Source organism: Ostreococcus tauri (assembly GCF_000214015.3).
Source record: "Ostreococcus tauri WGS project CAID00000000 data, contig chromosome 02, whole genome shotgun sequence".
NCBI classification, from domain to species: Eukaryota; Viridiplantae; Chlorophyta; class Mamiellophyceae; order Mamiellales; family Bathycoccaceae; genus Ostreococcus; species Ostreococcus tauri.
Window position 1 is genome coordinate 221,189 of NC_014427.2, and position 15,920 is coordinate 237,108.

Genomic DNA, 15,920 nt, shown 5'->3' on the forward strand with positions numbered 1-15,920 from the left:
GATAGTTCCGGGGATGTCAAAATCATCATCAACATCTGGCTCCTGATTGCAAACAAAATAGGGTGCGAGCGCTTCACCGGCAAGATTTCTGCAACCCATGACGGATGCCGAGAAAGCATTGTTCGCCGTGACCGCCGGACGCTGGTTATCTTCGCCGCGAATAATCAACAAGCGCACACCCCGCACACCCTTCTCGTAGGCGAGTTGCACCTTCGCCTCGTCAAGCGTGAACACGCGGCTCATCTTCGATTCAATCCAAATGATCATCTCACTGAGTTTAGAATTCACGTCGAAGTCGGCATTCCAAACCGCGAAGCCGTATCGGACCGCCGTGCGCGCCACCCTTTCGAAGAAGTTCCGCACGTTGTGCTCAGTTGCCGAGTTCGCTCTCAGCGCATCCAACGGGTTGTACAGAGACGATTCGATGCCGTTCTTTGCGATGAATCGATAGAACCAAGCCGATCCGAGTGCGTTCAGAGGTGCAACTGAGCCGTGCTCATCGAGATAGAAGTTCCTCGCGATCGATAGAATGGTTGCTTGACTCAAACGTATCCCTTGTCTGATGTAGTGCTTGACAATCTTTGCCAGTTGCTTCACGTACGGCTCGCTCAAGGCGCCCGGCCTTCCGCGACCGTCTTCACACGCGGAGTGATGCGGAATAGGATCCTTGAACGACAGAGCCAAGCGCGCGCTCTCCATAAACGCTTTGGTGACCCGTACACCGACGCGCCGCAATTCTGCGACAGCCTCCATTGCCGTCACGTCACCGCGACTGAATGCGTGCACCGTTTGGACGAAGAACGGCTGTGGATTCCGTACGTGCTCTGCATGGCGAGTGCGAGCAAGATCATCCGCGACGTCCATGGTGTTTTCCGACGCATCCGAAGTCGAAGCGCACTCTTCAGTGACCAGCGCGTGCGCCTCGCGCTTCACGTCCTCCTCTTCCATCGATCGCCTCACGCGGTTGAGGAACGCGTGTTGCTTGATCAACCCATACGAGAAGCTCACAGTGACGAGAAATAGTGCCGTAGCGTTCACCTTTGCGATATTCTCTGGAGAAAGCGCCCGGCGACGTTTGTTTGCGAGCAAAGCAACAGCGACTTTGCGAGCATCCTTGGCCACTTGGACGCGCCCATCTTCGTCGTACCGAACTGGAGCCGCCGTCGCCCCTGCTGCGCGCGCACGCGCCTCCGATCGCGGAGACGACTTCTTAGAGCCGTTACGTGCCGTCGACCCGGTCGGCGACGCGCTCAGGCGCGCGCGAGGGCCCGTCATGCGCGGCAGAATCTGCTCGAAAGATTAACACGCCCATCGAGCTCCAACGGTCGTCTTCCGTCAACACCCACGCGCTGAATTCAAATTTAAACGGTCGGATCTCGCGAGAAACGGATAGATGATGTCCCTCCGCGCCGCCCGGGCGCGCGCGCGACGCGGAGTGACGAGCGACGGCGCGAGAAAACGCGCATGTTAATTAATTCAGGTTTTTTCGACACATACATTATTTTCGAAATCCCTAGTACTATTGTAGTACTACTACAGTAATGTTTTCGAAATTAATGTATGAGGGTACGGTACCCTGGGTACCGGCCAGTGTCCACGTAACTCACATCGTCGACGCTCCAACTTAATGCTGAGCCGCTCACACGGTGCACGGGCGCTTTAAACGCGTATGTAGCCCATCACGATAGAAAGACGACAATAAAAAAGTATTTTACACCCCTAGCCACCCCTAGCCATTTTCGGGTGACTGGGGATTTGTAGACTTTCTCGGGTAAGTTCGCATTTACAGAGCTCCCTAGCCGTGTCACCTTCGTCAATTTTTGCGCGCGCGTTCGTCTAGGTTGGGTAAAATCTGAATCACCTTCTAAATCACCACCCGAAACAAGGTGATTTGAATCACCATCACCACCCATGGAAGGTGATTTAACCTTTCGAGCTCGCACGAACCGTTTCGAGTGCTAGGGTTCGAACAGTGACACAATTTACATCAGAAAATGATAGACTTTACATACACTCAATATGAAATCACCATCTAAATCGCCACAAGGTGATTTGAAATCACCATCACCACCCATAGAAGGTGATGTACCCAACCTAGGCGTTCGTCGGGCGTCGTTCGTGATAAGAATGGCCACGTTATCAGGTCGGCCTCGCTCGTCTATTCCTCGCGTGTCATTTTCACGCGCCAGAGCCTCCCTGAGGAGTCATAAATCGGGATTTCCCACCACGACGGGCTGTACCAGGAATATCCTGGTACGTACCAAAATCGTCTGGTACAATACTGTTTGCTCATACAAAATGCCTGGTACACTGGTACGCTGGTACTGAGTACTCTGTACCAGCCGCTGCACCCCTTTACGATAGCAATGCTCTCACCTCTAAAGATTCGAGCACGCCTGAGGACTCGCACGCGCGGAGTTCCCGCCAAAGACACACGAGATCGCAGCGATCGACAGTGATCTAGCGACACGTGTCAGTTCCTTTGTCAGCGGATACCGGATACCAAGAGCTGAGGGATCATGACATCCATAGATGGTTACAGTGCCGAGGTACTTTTCAACCAGGGTAATATAGGCTAGTGGCGGATCAACGTGCACGTGTATTAAATTCGTCTCATTTAGGATTCTGTTACACGTACGACGATGTGATTTTCCATCCAGGCTTCATCGATTTCGCCGCGGATCAGGTACGTCTCGTCGAAAAGTTATAATATAAGAACACTGACGCGCTTGCAGGTCGACCTGTCAACGCGCGTGAGCAGGAATATCACAATCCGTACACCGTTAGTGAGCTCTCCGATGGATACAGGTGCGTGTATGATTGGATACTAAGTGCATATTTGTATCTGAAGTGTCGAGACGATCAGTGACTGAATCCGAAATGGCCGTTGCGATGGCAGAAGTCGGCGGCATGGGATTCCTGCACTACAACATGACGGTACGTTTGCCCCGTATTTGCCTACGCTGGCTCTAAATTAGTGATGCAGATGGAAAGCCAAGTCGAGCACGTTAAGCGCGTCAAGTCCCATAATCCGGGCTACGTCGCTAATCCAGCAATTATGGGACCTTCAGCCACACTTTCAGAGTTGGACAAACTTCTAACAGCCAGGGGCTTCACTTCCGTGTGTGTAACGGAGGACGGCGCATCTGAGGGCACTCTTCTCGGCTTAGTGACTACTAGAGACATTGAATTTGTTCGCGATCGAACCACAGCACTGTCTGAGGTCATGACAACGGTCGGCAAGCTAGTTCTGGGATCTACTGACATGACGCTTCAGGAAAACGAAACCACGCTACTCGAGTGCAAGCGTGGTAAACTTCCCATCGTAAATCGCCACGGGTGCCTTACTGGTTTACTGACTCGCGCAAACGTCAAGGCTCGACTCAACAGACCTGCAGCTGGAGCGCCGGCGCTAGACAACCATGGTAAACTGCTGTGCGGTGCGGCTATAGGAACACGCGATACAGACCGCGTTCGCGCGCAGCAGCTATTCGGTGCTGGAGTCAACGCCATTATTCTCGATTCTTCTCAAGGTGATTCCGTGTATCAACTCGAAATGATCAAGTTTTTGAAGAACGAGCTTCCGCAATTGGACGTGATTGCTGGAAACGTTGTCACTCAGCAGCAAGCGAGGCGCTTGCTCGAGGCGGGGGCTGACGGCCTCCGCGTTGGCATGGGATCCGGAAGTATTTGCACGACGCAGGAGGTTTGCGCAGTCGGTAGAGGGCAAGCTACTGCAGTGTACAAGGTTGGACAGGTTGCTCGCGAGTTTGATGTTCCCATCATCGCTGACGGTGGAATCCAGAACAGCGGACACATCGTCAAAGCTCTTGCACTCGGCGCTAATGTTGCCATGTGCGGATCTGTGTTTTCAGGGAGTACTGAAGCTCCTGGACAATACTTTTACCAAGACGGCGCTCGCGTCAAGAAGTACCGCGGTATGGGTAGTCTAGATGCTATGAAGAAGGGGAGTGATTCTCGTTACTTGAGTGAATCTGGCCACCTGAAAATTGCACAAGGAGTATCGGGGACAGTGCGCGACAAAGGGTCGATCAAGAGCACGATACCCTATCTCATACACGGCGCCAAACAAGGCTTTCAAGACCTTGGCGCTGATTCGCTTGAAAAAGTGCACCAGATGTTAGCTAACGGTCTGATGACGATGGAAGTACGAACAAACGCAGCTCAAAAAGAGGGAGGGATCCACGACATGCACAGTTACACTAAAGTCCCTTGGTGACACAAAAGCTAAAGTACTTCTGAAATCTAAAATGCTTTCCACAGAAGGAAGAGTTTTCTCCTTTCTTTGTGAGTCTGAAGAGACAAAATACGACAAATCTCGTCAAGATGCATGAGCGTTGCTTCGTCTCTCGAATTTGCTTGTAAGGATCGGATACTCTCGTATATAGTATACTCTCTATTCAAGTAGCCTCGCCCCTATTTCGTGTGAGCTCTTGTGAACAGAAGTACTGAAAATTTACCACTTGAACAATTTTGGCGATGCTTTTGCTACATGTGCTCACTGAATGCGAGATGACATTGTCTACGTGAACGGTTTAAATGCTAATGAATATTTTGCCGGTTGGTTTTTCGTACTTGATCGCGCTTCGACTCTACCGTTGTAGGCAATTATTTTGTAGTGCAGTGCACTCAACGAGCTCAAGTAAAGTAGAAGTAGAACCTGCTTCATGCAAGCGAGAAGCAATCAAGAGTACGCGAAGTGAAACTTGATGCGTCACATACCTTTACGACAAACGAAAGCCATACACTTTGTCCATGTGCGAGGATAGTTAGATGATTCACACTCTCATACGGGTTGAAAAACACTGTAACTAAACCCCGACTCAAGTCGTAGCGGAGAAAACCTGAATATTTACGCGAGCCTATCTCCCAGCAGCTGACATCCGTAAAAAACATCGATACACTCCTCAACTCCCAAATACCGTCCATGCCGCTCGCGGAAGCTCTGTGTAGCACGACATTAAGTGTCCGGCGCAAGTGGACGTTTTGTCCGTTTTTTTCGGTTACACGCGACTAGATCGGAGAAGAAACGATCGACTAACAGGAAGTTCCTCCCGCGGTATATGGATTTGGATTTCGCTAAATACAGACGTTTGGGGAGGGGGTAATGTGACCGATCATGACTCAATAGTTATTTCATCACGATCTCCATCACGACATCGTGATGCGCATCACGATCACGACTCATAGATCGTGATGTACCCAACCTAGGCGTCAGCGCTTACTTGTTTGCCAATACGAAAAGTCTGATACGCTGATAAGGTATCAGTACGTATCAGGCCAAGCGGGCCTAGATTTAGCCACGCCCCGGCCGAAGTGTCGCGCGACAGGGAGCTGTGCAGTTCGTACCCCTTTCAAGCAATAATGACCGATACGGACAGAACAGGCGTGAGACCAACGTATTAGATCAGCTCCAACCAGACGAAATGATAGGTGACTGACTGAACGTCCATGTTGCGGACTGTGTTGAGGAGCAACAAAGTTGCAACAGCTTCAAGGAGAATTCGCTCGGTTCATAACGCCTTGAATCCTCTTGAACGTCTAGAAGATCTAGGGACGCGACGCTTTGGCGTGATATTTGAGTTCGAGGGAGTTGTCGTGCCATATCGTCAAAGTTCCGAGCGCGAGGACTGGCAACAGTTGGCTTCAGAAGAAAGCCTCAGCGCCCCTGTTAAATATCAGCTTAAAAGCGCATTCCGTAGGAAAAATGAACACGTAATCTCTCAAATATTCAATTGGGAATCTGAGCCACAACGAGTGAAATACTTGGCCGAGCGCAAAAGTGCACTCTTTTCTGATAGAGTTCGGCGCACTGGTGAATTGCGTCATGAAGTACTTGAGTTCTTCAAGTTATTAGCAAGTTTCAATGTACCTTGTGCTATTTACTCTTCACAACTAACAACGGAGGAACTGCAACGTATGTTATCATTTTTACAAAGAAGAGAGTATTTCAAAAGTGAGACAGGCTCGTTCGAGGTAAACTTTGCGGTAGTTGTAGGGCGTGATGACGTACAAAGTGGCTTACCTGACACTGAGTTCTATCTGATCGCAGCAAGCGCCCTTTCACGTGCAACTTCCAAATGCGTCGTTGTTAGCGATCATCATCTAGCTATTGAAGCGACACTAGAACTTGGGATGAAATGCATCGTTGTTTCTGGTGAGGAGTCTATCTGGGAGCTGAGAAATGCAAGCATGGTTGTTTCGTCCTTAGCGGCGATATCTTTCAGAAACTTACAAAACATATTTAGCTTAGACGTGTATGACAGTTGATGGGACTAGTGTTGTATTCATAGTATCACGGAGATCTGCTGTTTTGCTAATATCTACACCAATTCTTACTCGCATGACAAGTCAATGAACTGATAACAAACCTTTGCACCGAGTAAGCCAACATTCGGGTCGCTCACGACCTTCAAAGGAAAACGTGTCACTACATCACGCATTGGTGGGCTGCAGTTTTCAAACGCTTTGATAAGCACTGGGGTTTCCGTAATTAAAGGCAAAATTTTGGGGGGTATGCCGCCAGCGATGTACACTCCCCCAGTCGCCAGGACACGCAAAGCGGCGCCAAGGCACTCAGATCCCTGAGAACGAACATTGAGTACATCGTTCACAAAGCAATACTGCACTGACCAAAATTTCAAGGAAAATGTTCAATGTTGCAACACAAACATCACAAGACTTGGAAAGTGCGCGTGCAGATATCTGCAGAGAAATTAGTAACAGGGCATCGAGCTTTAAACAACGGCACCTCTGCGGGCTCAATTTCGTCGCATTTGATATCATTTTTGCGACACAAGAAGCGATAGATATTCCTCAAGCCTGGCCCACTGCAAACATGTTCAACTTCACATACCTATGGACGAAGTGAGAGTAAAATCATCAACTGAATCTCCGTCATACTTGTAAGTTCTGCACCCACATGTACTCGAGGAGCTATGCAGTAAGCCGATTTAAGAGCTTGTTGGAAATATAGTGAGAAATATGCACCTGAACTCCAATTTGATTTTTTGGTGCAAATAACGCATGCGACCCCTGTGTCGGTTGAGAGTTCCATCCAGTTGTATTCAAACATACTAAAAAACCTCGCTAGCTATGACTTCGTACGATTGTTTGGAGTCGTTCCAGAGCATGTTGGCCTCCTAGCTAGATATCAAGTAACGTATCCGCGACCCAAAAGTACTGAAGCTTACACCCAATCCAGTCCCTGGCCCGATTATCGCGATGGGTCCTCGCTCTCTATAGAAGAGTGTGAACCGTGTAGCATCGGGTCTTGGTGACAACTTACTCTGCAGATACATCGTTGAGCGCGACGAGCTGAGAAGGATCCAATCCCATGATCCCGTATCCAATGGCAGCAAAGTCATTGATCACGGAGACTTTTGGGATCCGAAACGACCTCTCTATCGCAACGCTGTCCAAACGCCAGTTCAGGTTGGTCATCTTCAGTGGAATGATTAGTGGTGTTCAATATGATTAGATGAAAGTATCAACATCACCTCACAGCGGCTGTTCTTCACTGGGCCGGCCACAGCAAAGCAAGATGAGTCAAAGACTGTAAGTCCTGAATCCTAAAGAAAATGGTGCTCAGAAGTCAATAGGCAAGCTCTATATGGGTCGCGGCATACCTCGCAGAGTTTACGAAAGCACATGTCAAACGTCTCAAACTGACAAGCATCATACGTCTACCAACTGTCAACAAACACACATATAAAGAACACACACATACAGGTACCTTTTCATACAGAAGCTCTTCGTGTTTCTGGACTCCAGTAGACGTCGACCAAATCTGTTCCGGTCGTGAACTTGGGGATATAATCGTTGAGACTTCGATTTATCGTACCTGGAAGCGAGCATTCGTCCCCCCGATATCCGCAGCAACCAGGGTTTTCGTCTAGAAAAGTCAACTCAGAACGAGGCTAGCGCTGGGCAAGTTATCTTACCTGTACCGCCCCCGGAAGTCCGCTGGACCCTTGGGCATGTGCCAACTTTGATGCCACACGTGACATTCGCGCGCGAAGTGGAAAACGTAGTGACACCACGTCAACTTCAGGCATCACAGCGCAAACTCGCGAAAAAGCTTCGCGTTGCCTGTGGCGGTTGCTCGTTTGCCGGCTTTGACGCGAGTTATCCAAGTGGACTCCAGTGAGGGCCAGACCTCTAAAACGCGGAGTTTGTAAGACAGGCGAATGTTGACTACACTATGTGGTGGTGGCTCGCGGAGTACGAGCTGATGCGGAGGTGACGAATGCGGAGGTGACGAATCGACGAGAACCGCGCGAGAACCGACGCACTTCGCGGGCTAAGTCTATCTATCGATTCAATCTTCTATGTTTACTACGTCTGTCCTTCTCTTGACGCTCTAATGCCTTGCGAGCTGCCTTCTGTGCAAAATTTTCCTTTGCCTTGTCCCGAGCGGGACGTGAGTCATCACCCTGTACCTGCATGTTTTCATCGAGGTTACCTACACATGTCATTTCCGTTCGATTCAAAACGTTTGCGTGTGGGGGCATGACCCGCTCGTCTGTGTCTTTGACGTACTGGTCCACATGCTCGTCATCTGACGAGAGGATTTCGTCGTCTCTGATTCCATCATCATCACCGTTGCTGTCAGCACCTACCACGGCACCGACGGCTACTTCACTTTCTTCTACCTCGCGCGTCTCTGATGTCGAATGTGTGCTTCGTCATCGCTCCTCGACGCGGCGCCCGCTTCGTCGACGGGCGTCATCGAGCGTCGATGGCTGGCGTTTGCTAATATTATATCATTTCAAATTTCAAACACGTCGCGCCTAAACCCCAGCTGCTAAACCCCGGTCGCACCAAGGACAGCCGCCTATCGATCACTGGCGTTCGCGCGCGCCTCGCTCGTCTCGTTTGTCGCGCTCTTGGTCGTTTTCACGCGCCAGAGCCTCGTTGAGGAGTCATAAATCGGGATTTCCCGCCACGACGGGCTCAAAAAGGTACGTACGAACATCGTCTGATTCCATACTGTTTGCTCATACAACATGCCTGGTACACCGGTACGCTGGTACGGTACCAGCGTGTACCAGGTGCAGTAGGCCTACTATATCTCGATGACAAGGGATACGTTGTTTTGTTCAGAACCGCGTCGGGACTTGTAACACTAACTGCCGGCAGTTACAAAGTCTTTGTAACTGCCGGACGCCGGATCTCGGGAATACTGCACAAGCCAAACGACGCTTCGACACGAAGCACCGTTGCTCGCATGGAAGCCGGGACTGCAGCTGCCTGCAATCTGGACCTTCCCGCCTATTCGCGAGAGCGTTTTAAAAGACCGTTGCGCGTGAACGTGATACACCCAGATCTTGGACTTGGTTCGTTTCGTTCAGCTAACTGTTAATTCGACTGAATATATATTCAGGTGGAGCGGAGCGTCTTGTTTTGGACTTCGTGCGTGCATCTTCTTCACTCGGTCACCAGGTAAGACTTCTCGATCGTGTTAACTTGCGTTGAAGAGCTCTGGTTGACGGAGTGATCAGGTCACACTCTATACCGCACACCATGATGAGAAGAGATGTTTTGAAGATACAGTCACTGCAGGTGAGTCGCATTTTAGACTTCGACAGGCGACTTATCAGAAATAATCTCGTGTAGAAGGCAAACGTGTACCGTGGATACATCTTCACGCAACAGTACTCCCACGGAGTGTTTTCAGACGTTTACACGCTATTTGCGCGAGTCTTCGATGTCTTTGGCTTGTGGTACGCCCTTCTTAAAGGTTATTTCCGTACGAATATGAACTTCTACACGTCAGTTTGTCGCTCTATGGAAAGACTACGGGAAAGTTGACGTGTGGTTCTTGGATCAGGTAAGCGCCAGTAACCATGTTTTGCTGCTCAAGCTTACAATTGAAGGTGCCACTGCCACTGATCGTGCTCAAATTATTCGCGCAGAGAACAGTTTTTTACTGTCACTTCCCGGACTGTCTGCTATCTTCTCACGACACACTACTCAAACAGCTCTACCGCCTGCCAATAGACTACATTGAAGAAAGTTGTATCGGGATGGTGAGTGCTCTATTCCATTTTATGCACGTTTTCTTTTCTTACATCCACTAGGCTGATGAGGTAGTCGTCAATAGTTATTTCACGCAAGAGATGTTCGCACAAACTTTCCAACGGCTGTTTGTGAGGGGAGTTTGCCCCAAAGTCGTTTATCCAACGGCATCCTTTGAGGTGGTAAACTCTATGTTTCAAAGCAGTCCAATACTAACTGTGATTGTACAAGGCTGAACCTTGCATCGAAGAAACGGTACAGCGACGTCTGCAACACGAATTTGGCCAAGCAACTGCACTGAAATGGAGGTACTGAAAGTTGATTCCAATTGCAGCTTAAATATAACTCCTTTGTTAGCCAAAAGACGATATTCCTATCGTTAAACCGCTTCGATTCAAAGAAGAATCTATCCCTTGCGATTCACGCATTCTACGACTTCAGTCAACAAATTCAACAGTCAACTCCTAAACATGGACACGTTTTAATTATCGCAGGAGGCTTCGATGCAAGGCTATCTGATAATGTGAAGACGTTGGATGCTCTCGTCAGGTAAGTTGTGAGAGTCAGGTTATATGCAATCTAGTCCTAAGATGTACGATAAATAGCCTCACTAGAGAACTCGGCGTATCTGATGATGTTTTCTTCTTACCGTCAGTAAGTAAGAGTCAGAAGGAAGCGCTGTTGAGTTGCAGCATGAGCATCATTTACACACCGGAGCACGAGCACTTCGGTATAGTCCCACTCGAGGCTATGTGTTATCAAAAACCCGTGATAGCGTGCAACAGTGGTGGCCCGAGAGAAACAGTGATACATGGTTTGACAGGTTTCCTATGCGAAAGTAACCCAGAGGTAACATTGTACCATAACTACAACTGCTTGCAGCTCAGACGCGCGCAGAGTTTTGCACGAGCAATGATTAGACTTTCAAACACTCCAAAGCTTGCAAAGGAGATGGGTGTCGCAGCAAAGACATACTTTAACGAGCATTTTCATATGTCGGCGTTCATACGTAACACAGAGTGTGTTTTACAAACAAGTATGACAGTGCAGCCAATCAATCGCGATGTCCCTGGAAGACTTCGGCTATCATTCTACATCATACTTTTCACGACAACTCTGTTGGCGTTACTTGTCCGTTCTCAGTACTCCTGAGCCGCACTCAGCCAGAACGCATGTCGCAGTGATTCAGCGCTCATACAAACGCAAAAAATTGTAAACCACTGCGTGAATCTCTGTGTGCTATAACTCACATGTCCACACTCATAGCGCTAAGAGTTGTGCGAACCAAGCTGCTGCGCTCTTCGTTGTACATCGTATGGAGTACCCCCACATACTTTTGAGGATATCATGCGGGCATCACCAAAGAATATCGCAAGAGAGAAACACGTTCGATGTTTGAATTTGGCACGAAATTTTTGCGTGTTCGCAAACGATATGAAAATAAGAGTCAAAGAGAAGGGGCAAGAGACAGGAGCGTAAACTTCCAACGCCAGGAGAACTCTTCTACCGCATTGATTTAGCTTCCTATTCGTCATAGTCATACATCATGTAGAGTAACGGCAAACAATATCCCAGCGGCTACTCTTAGCTGAAGTTGAAACATACTTCACGAAGTCACCAATTCCAGTGTTGACCTTTACGAGTGAAAGGCAGTTGAACGATGGAGTGACTGAGCGCATGTTCTGTTCTTCCCCTATTTCCTCGTATACATCTGCTCGATCGCTCTTGGAACCGATCGGGATGAAACACTTGAAGCCTCCAAGATCACCGGATAGCCATTCAGCAGGATTTGGACCGCTTGTAAGACAAAGTGTCACATCTATTTCAGAGCTGCAACGTTTTGTACCGGCGTGTGCCAGGGTGTAATCAAAACCCGGGCGAAAGCGCCGGACCTCAGAGTGTGCAAGATCGCAAACACTACCGGTTACGGCTCTAACCCAGTTTTGAAAAGAAGAAGATTCAAATAAATCGCACATCAGCTTTTTTAACAATTCACCACTGTTGCTTCGCTTGTTTGCAAGAGTGCATTCAAGGGGTTGGTAGCTTAAATATCGCTGAACGTGTGGAGGGCCTTGAACAACCCAACTGTCCCCATAGCCGTGATCATACATGCAGCGGTGTCTACTATTTCGGCAATCTTCACGGTTTAGTTTTCTCTTAATCGGCTCAGCTATATGGGGCAAAAGGAAATTGAATAACTGAACTGAGCCATCAGCCTCGAATACCTGTCGGACTCGTTTCACACTTTCCGAACGCAGGTATTCTGGATTGATCCACTTAGTGAGGTCCTGTACAAGTGAGTAAGAAGGAGATAACACACGATTAACGTGGAGAACTGCCCACTCCGCGTGTGTAGCTGGAATCATTGAGTGGAGTTGGTCCAACGTTGACGTCTCTCTCTGGTTTCTCTTAATATGGCGTTCTTTTGTATGAAACCAACCCGAAATGCTTACTCTCGTTTTCATCTCTGCACTCACTTCTCGGACAGCGTGAAAGCTACGCCCAGGCGAAACCTCAAACATGACCATGGAGTTCCAACTTGGAAGTATGGAAACCACAGGCGTGTGAGTTGGTACCGTGCGCCGATCGCTTGCGTATAACTCAAGTTGTCCTCCGTCTACAGCAAGCCAGTCACAGTCCGGATCGGATAGATATATGATGTAAGAAATTTTTCGAGTGCCGATCACGTCATCGTGGCAAAGAAGGTGACAACCAGATGTATAAATGTTGCAGGAGCAATCGACCGCTCCATCAAGCGGACCGGTGCCTGTAACAGTGGAAACAAAACCTCGAAATCCAGGAGAATACAAGTGCTCTCGAAGCCGAATCAAGTTGGGCACGTTTGTATGCGCGTCCCTGATGCAATCCTCTAGATTTGCCAAATCCGTTGTCTGAAAAACTTTGAACAAGTCGGTCTCCTTGAAATGCGCCGTCAAATAGCTCTTGAGTTCTTTGAGGCATTCTCGCAAAAAGGTATCGTCAAACACGTCTTCAAAAGCAACGTAGGGATATGGATTGATGTTGACCACAGAATTATCAGCGTTCCTGAGGAATTGCGCGAACGAATGTGAGTAGATATGGTCGGGCATATGCCTACCGAGGACGAGAGTTTCGACAACTGGCGTCTCGTTCTGTTATTGGGCGAGACCCCATCAGTGCTGACACTGATAGACCTAGACTGTGAGCGAGTAGGCACAAAGTAGACGCACTTAGAAAGTTAGGACTGCGCTTTGCGTTACAAACATCATAATTCTAAAAATTTTCGCTTTCTATCATGTCAAGTTCGCCCTGAGAATGACATATGAGATTGAGAGCAAAACAAGACAAAGGAAAGAACGCACCCCAACTGTGTCCAACTTCGTCTGCAAAATGTGCACAGCTTGCAGAACAATTTCCTCCGCATCAAGCACGCCAGTTGACTCAACGTGGAATGTAAAACTGTCGAAACACGGTCGTATATCAATCAAGCCGTGCTTGCCCATTTCATTCACCTTTAAGAAGTCAACTTGTACTAGCACAACGTCAATAAACTCACCTTTTTCACAATCTCCCCGTCAAAAGTACAGCTCCCTGTTGAAGTCAAAGATATGGTGTCTAGATCTGCATCGTACTTGAACATCTGTGAAGGATCGCTTTCTACGATAGCTCGTTTATCCGAACCTGAAAACGTATTAATATGAAGGTTTGAAATGACACAAGAGCTCACCACTTAGAGTCTTCAGGAGTTCTTGGTTTACATGGACAACTGGATCGTGTTTGAATACCGCCGTAGCTACCGGCGACCATTTTGCGTGATCTTTGCCGGTACCTTTTCGCGCAATACATTTCAACAATAACTGTTGTTTGTTACGTAGCTTGACGATCAAGATCCCACCAGGTTTTGCAGCGTCACTAACAGTGCCTTGGAAGGTGATAGGTTTGACTCGTTCGTCGTACGATACCATGTCCTCACTGGTGACATCCATTGCTTGCTCAGTTAGACAGCGCACATTTAGCTCTAAATGCACATCAGTAGCAGAATCGTCTTCGCCCATGTATTCGTACGGTTTGAAAAGCTCGGACACCTTTTTGCTACTAAGTGGGATCAAGCCTAAACGGTGGGCCAAGAACTCATCACACAATACGGACGAATTCTCAACAACCTCGACTAAATCAATGGCTAAAGTCGGGACATCCGCGATCATCACACGCCTGAGTGCATTCGCAAGACTCACGTCAACACCTTTCAAACTAAAGGTGATGCTTTGATCCTCCAAACGGGTCACGGAGACGTGACTGTCACCGCCCGTCTGACGCTCCATCGTCAGTCCTTTCCAGTTCCTTCACGACTAATGCGCAATCAGTACTGTGCGCAGTGTCCTGGTACTGCGCGGAAGTGTGAGCGCGCTCCGTAGTCTCAGCGCGGAAGTTTTCGAGGGTGGGCCGACGAAATTCGACGAATTTGAAGTCCGTTTGAGGTGGGGGGCTGTGGTTTGGATTGAGCGTATCGGTAAGCAGTATAATGATAATGTTCGGACAAATGGCGTCTTCCTACTCTGGAATGGGGGCATTATGCAACTGCAAGGTGTGCAATTGCAGCAGTTTTTGGCCGTCTTGCGCAAGTTCCCGTCCTCGTGCGCCCCAAGATCCCTGGGTGTCGCCACCCCGCCCCTAGAACCGACCCATGAACCAAAATGTTCTGAGCCCTACGTATTAATTCGTCTTGTAGGCGAGGGCAACGGCGTGATGGATTATTCATACTGAGTTCGGCTAAGAAAGATGTTATTGGGTCGTCTGCGAACCGTGCTCGCGCGTTCAGGCTAGCGACGGGCGAGTTTTAGTTGTCCCAGAAGGAAAATCTAACCAATTCTGGCTAGTGCTTTTAAAAGGAAACGTAAGACTGTTGATGTGGCGTTCTCACTACATCAACGCCGAGCTTATGCTACCCCCTCCTCACTTGCTTTCCGGGGCTGTGGCTTTTCGCGACGACTTGCGCATGATGTTGCCCATTTCTTCGCGCTTCTTCTTACCGCGCAAGTGAGTCCCAAGCTGCAACAGACAAATAAAACAAGCGTCGTCAGTCGAATGTATTTTGGATCATTCCAGACAATCGTCTAATCAAGGAGAAAGCTTAAGTGTTCACTCAGCGTATCCATCCCAGCCGTAAGTATTGCGGGCCAAGGGGCGACCCGCACGTTGTTAGGGGTCGCGGAAAGCCCTAAATCGGCGCCCAACATCGTACCTTTCTCTTTGCAAGTTTCAATGCGCGCTTGTCCCGACCGTTCTTCAGCAACTCGATTAACCGCCTTTCGTACGGCGCAGAACCAGCGACATCTCGAATAAGCGAGCGAATCATGCCGACACGTTTGCCACAACGCTACGGGAAGAATTAGCTACGGCAACCACTCAAAATGAAGTTCATACGTACCCCCTTTCTCGACCCTGGTCTCGGCGCGATCTCTCGCTTCGTAACAGCGTGACCCTTATCCAAACCAACCGACATGTTCGCGACCATTTTCTCAAGCACGTGTGACGACACCTGCAAGGTTCGCCGCCAAGACAGCACCAAACGTCGGGCGTGGCAAAATCTCAGTGGTGTAACTTTTTATCGATGTATCCATCGTATATAATATTGGTAAATGTCATATAAAAGATGAAAACGTCACAAATGACCACAAACACCGTGGGTCATGATCACTGACTATTCCGCTTAGCTTTGCAGAATAAGAATAAGAATAAGAATAAGGGCACCGAAATTAGCATAAAGTTCGCATAATTCGTCGCTCACCCCTAATAAGGTTAACTGGCTAGATGATTTTCTTGAACCATCAAGGTGACGTTCGCGGACTCGCGCGCGCGCGGTTTAGTTCGAAGTCGCGTGCACAACGCGCTGAGCCCGG

At 48.8% G+C, this 15,920-nt stretch overlaps 8 protein-coding genes across 8 annotated transcripts; 2 read left to right on the forward strand and 6 right to left on the reverse strand.

Moving 5' to 3' along the window:
* Nucleotides 1-2,519: 2,519 nt before the first annotated feature.
* OT_ostta02g00810 (IMP dehydrogenase / GMP reductase, conserved site) lies at nucleotides 2,520-4,240 on the forward strand (the record flags this gene model as incomplete). Its single annotated transcript, XM_003074783.1, has 5 exons — nucleotides 2,520-2,565; nucleotides 2,622-2,686; nucleotides 2,736-2,808; nucleotides 2,867-2,937; nucleotides 2,987-4,240. The coding sequence occupies 5 exons, from the start codon at nucleotides 2,520-2,522 to the stop codon at nucleotides 4,238-4,240; spliced, it is 1,509 nt and encodes a 502-aa protein (XP_003074831.1).
* A 446-nt stretch (nucleotides 4,241-4,686) lies between these two features.
* On the reverse strand, nucleotides 4,687-4,950 carry OT_ostta02g00820 (unnamed product; the record flags this gene model as incomplete). The annotated part of the gene is made up of 1 exon (XM_003074784.1): nucleotides 4,687-4,950. The coding sequence occupies one exon, from the start codon at nucleotides 4,948-4,950 to the stop codon at nucleotides 4,687-4,689; it is 264 nt and encodes an 87-aa protein (XP_003074832.1).
* Nucleotides 4,951-6,308: 1,358 nt separating this feature from the next.
* OT_ostta02g00840 (Glucokinase) lies at nucleotides 6,309-8,078 on the reverse strand (the record flags this gene model as incomplete). The annotated part of the gene is made up of 14 exons (XM_003074786.1): nucleotides 6,309-6,344; nucleotides 6,393-6,605; nucleotides 6,655-6,726; nucleotides 6,773-6,877; nucleotides 6,925-6,957; nucleotides 7,012-7,056; nucleotides 7,107-7,163; nucleotides 7,215-7,260; nucleotides 7,310-7,464; nucleotides 7,521-7,592; nucleotides 7,650-7,706; nucleotides 7,757-7,810; nucleotides 7,865-7,915; nucleotides 7,965-8,078. 14 exons carry the CDS (start codon nucleotides 8,076-8,078, stop codon nucleotides 6,309-6,311), a joined length of 1,110 nt encoding a protein of 369 aa, XP_003074834.1.
* A 255-nt stretch (nucleotides 8,079-8,333) lies between these two features.
* Nucleotides 8,334-8,534, reverse strand: OT_ostta02g00850 (unnamed product; the record flags this gene model as incomplete). Its single annotated transcript, XM_003074787.2, has 1 exon — nucleotides 8,334-8,534. The coding sequence occupies one exon, from the start codon at nucleotides 8,532-8,534 to the stop codon at nucleotides 8,334-8,336; it is 201 nt and encodes a 66-aa protein (XP_003074835.2).
* A 716-nt stretch (nucleotides 8,535-9,250) lies between these two features.
* OT_ostta02g00860 (Glycosyl transferase, family 1) lies at nucleotides 9,251-11,193 on the forward strand (the record flags this gene model as incomplete). Its single annotated transcript, XM_022984993.1, has 11 exons — nucleotides 9,251-9,359; nucleotides 9,407-9,465; nucleotides 9,525-9,585; nucleotides 9,640-9,746; nucleotides 9,800-9,853; nucleotides 9,900-10,052; nucleotides 10,104-10,220; nucleotides 10,273-10,349; nucleotides 10,399-10,590; nucleotides 10,647-10,890; nucleotides 10,939-11,193. 11 exons carry the CDS (start codon nucleotides 9,251-9,253, stop codon nucleotides 11,191-11,193), a joined length of 1,428 nt encoding a protein of 475 aa, XP_022840688.1.
* A 392-nt stretch (nucleotides 11,194-11,585) lies between these two features.
* Nucleotides 11,586-13,130, reverse strand: OT_ostta02g00870 (Oxoglutarate/iron-dependent dioxygenase; the record flags this gene model as incomplete). Its single annotated transcript, XM_003074790.1, has 1 exon — nucleotides 11,586-13,130. The coding sequence occupies one exon, from the start codon at nucleotides 13,128-13,130 to the stop codon at nucleotides 11,586-11,588; it is 1,545 nt and encodes a 514-aa protein (XP_003074838.1).
* Nucleotides 13,131-13,293: 163 nt separating this feature from the next.
* OT_ostta02g00880 (DNA-directed RNA polymerase, 30-40kDa subunit,conserved site) lies at nucleotides 13,294-14,342 on the reverse strand (the record flags this gene model as incomplete). Its single annotated transcript, XM_003074791.1, has 4 exons — nucleotides 13,294-13,329; nucleotides 13,383-13,532; nucleotides 13,577-13,701; nucleotides 13,748-14,342. The coding sequence occupies 4 exons, from the start codon at nucleotides 14,340-14,342 to the stop codon at nucleotides 13,294-13,296; spliced, it is 906 nt and encodes a 301-aa protein (XP_003074839.1).
* A 631-nt stretch (nucleotides 14,343-14,973) lies between these two features.
* On the reverse strand, nucleotides 14,974-15,523 carry OT_ostta02g00890 (Ribosomal protein L36e; the record flags this gene model as incomplete). The annotated part of the gene is made up of 3 exons (XM_003074795.1): nucleotides 14,974-15,069; nucleotides 15,263-15,397; nucleotides 15,449-15,523. 3 exons carry the CDS (start codon nucleotides 15,521-15,523, stop codon nucleotides 14,974-14,976), a joined length of 306 nt encoding a protein of 101 aa, XP_003074843.1.
* Between the last annotated feature and the right edge of the window lie 397 nt (nucleotides 15,524-15,920).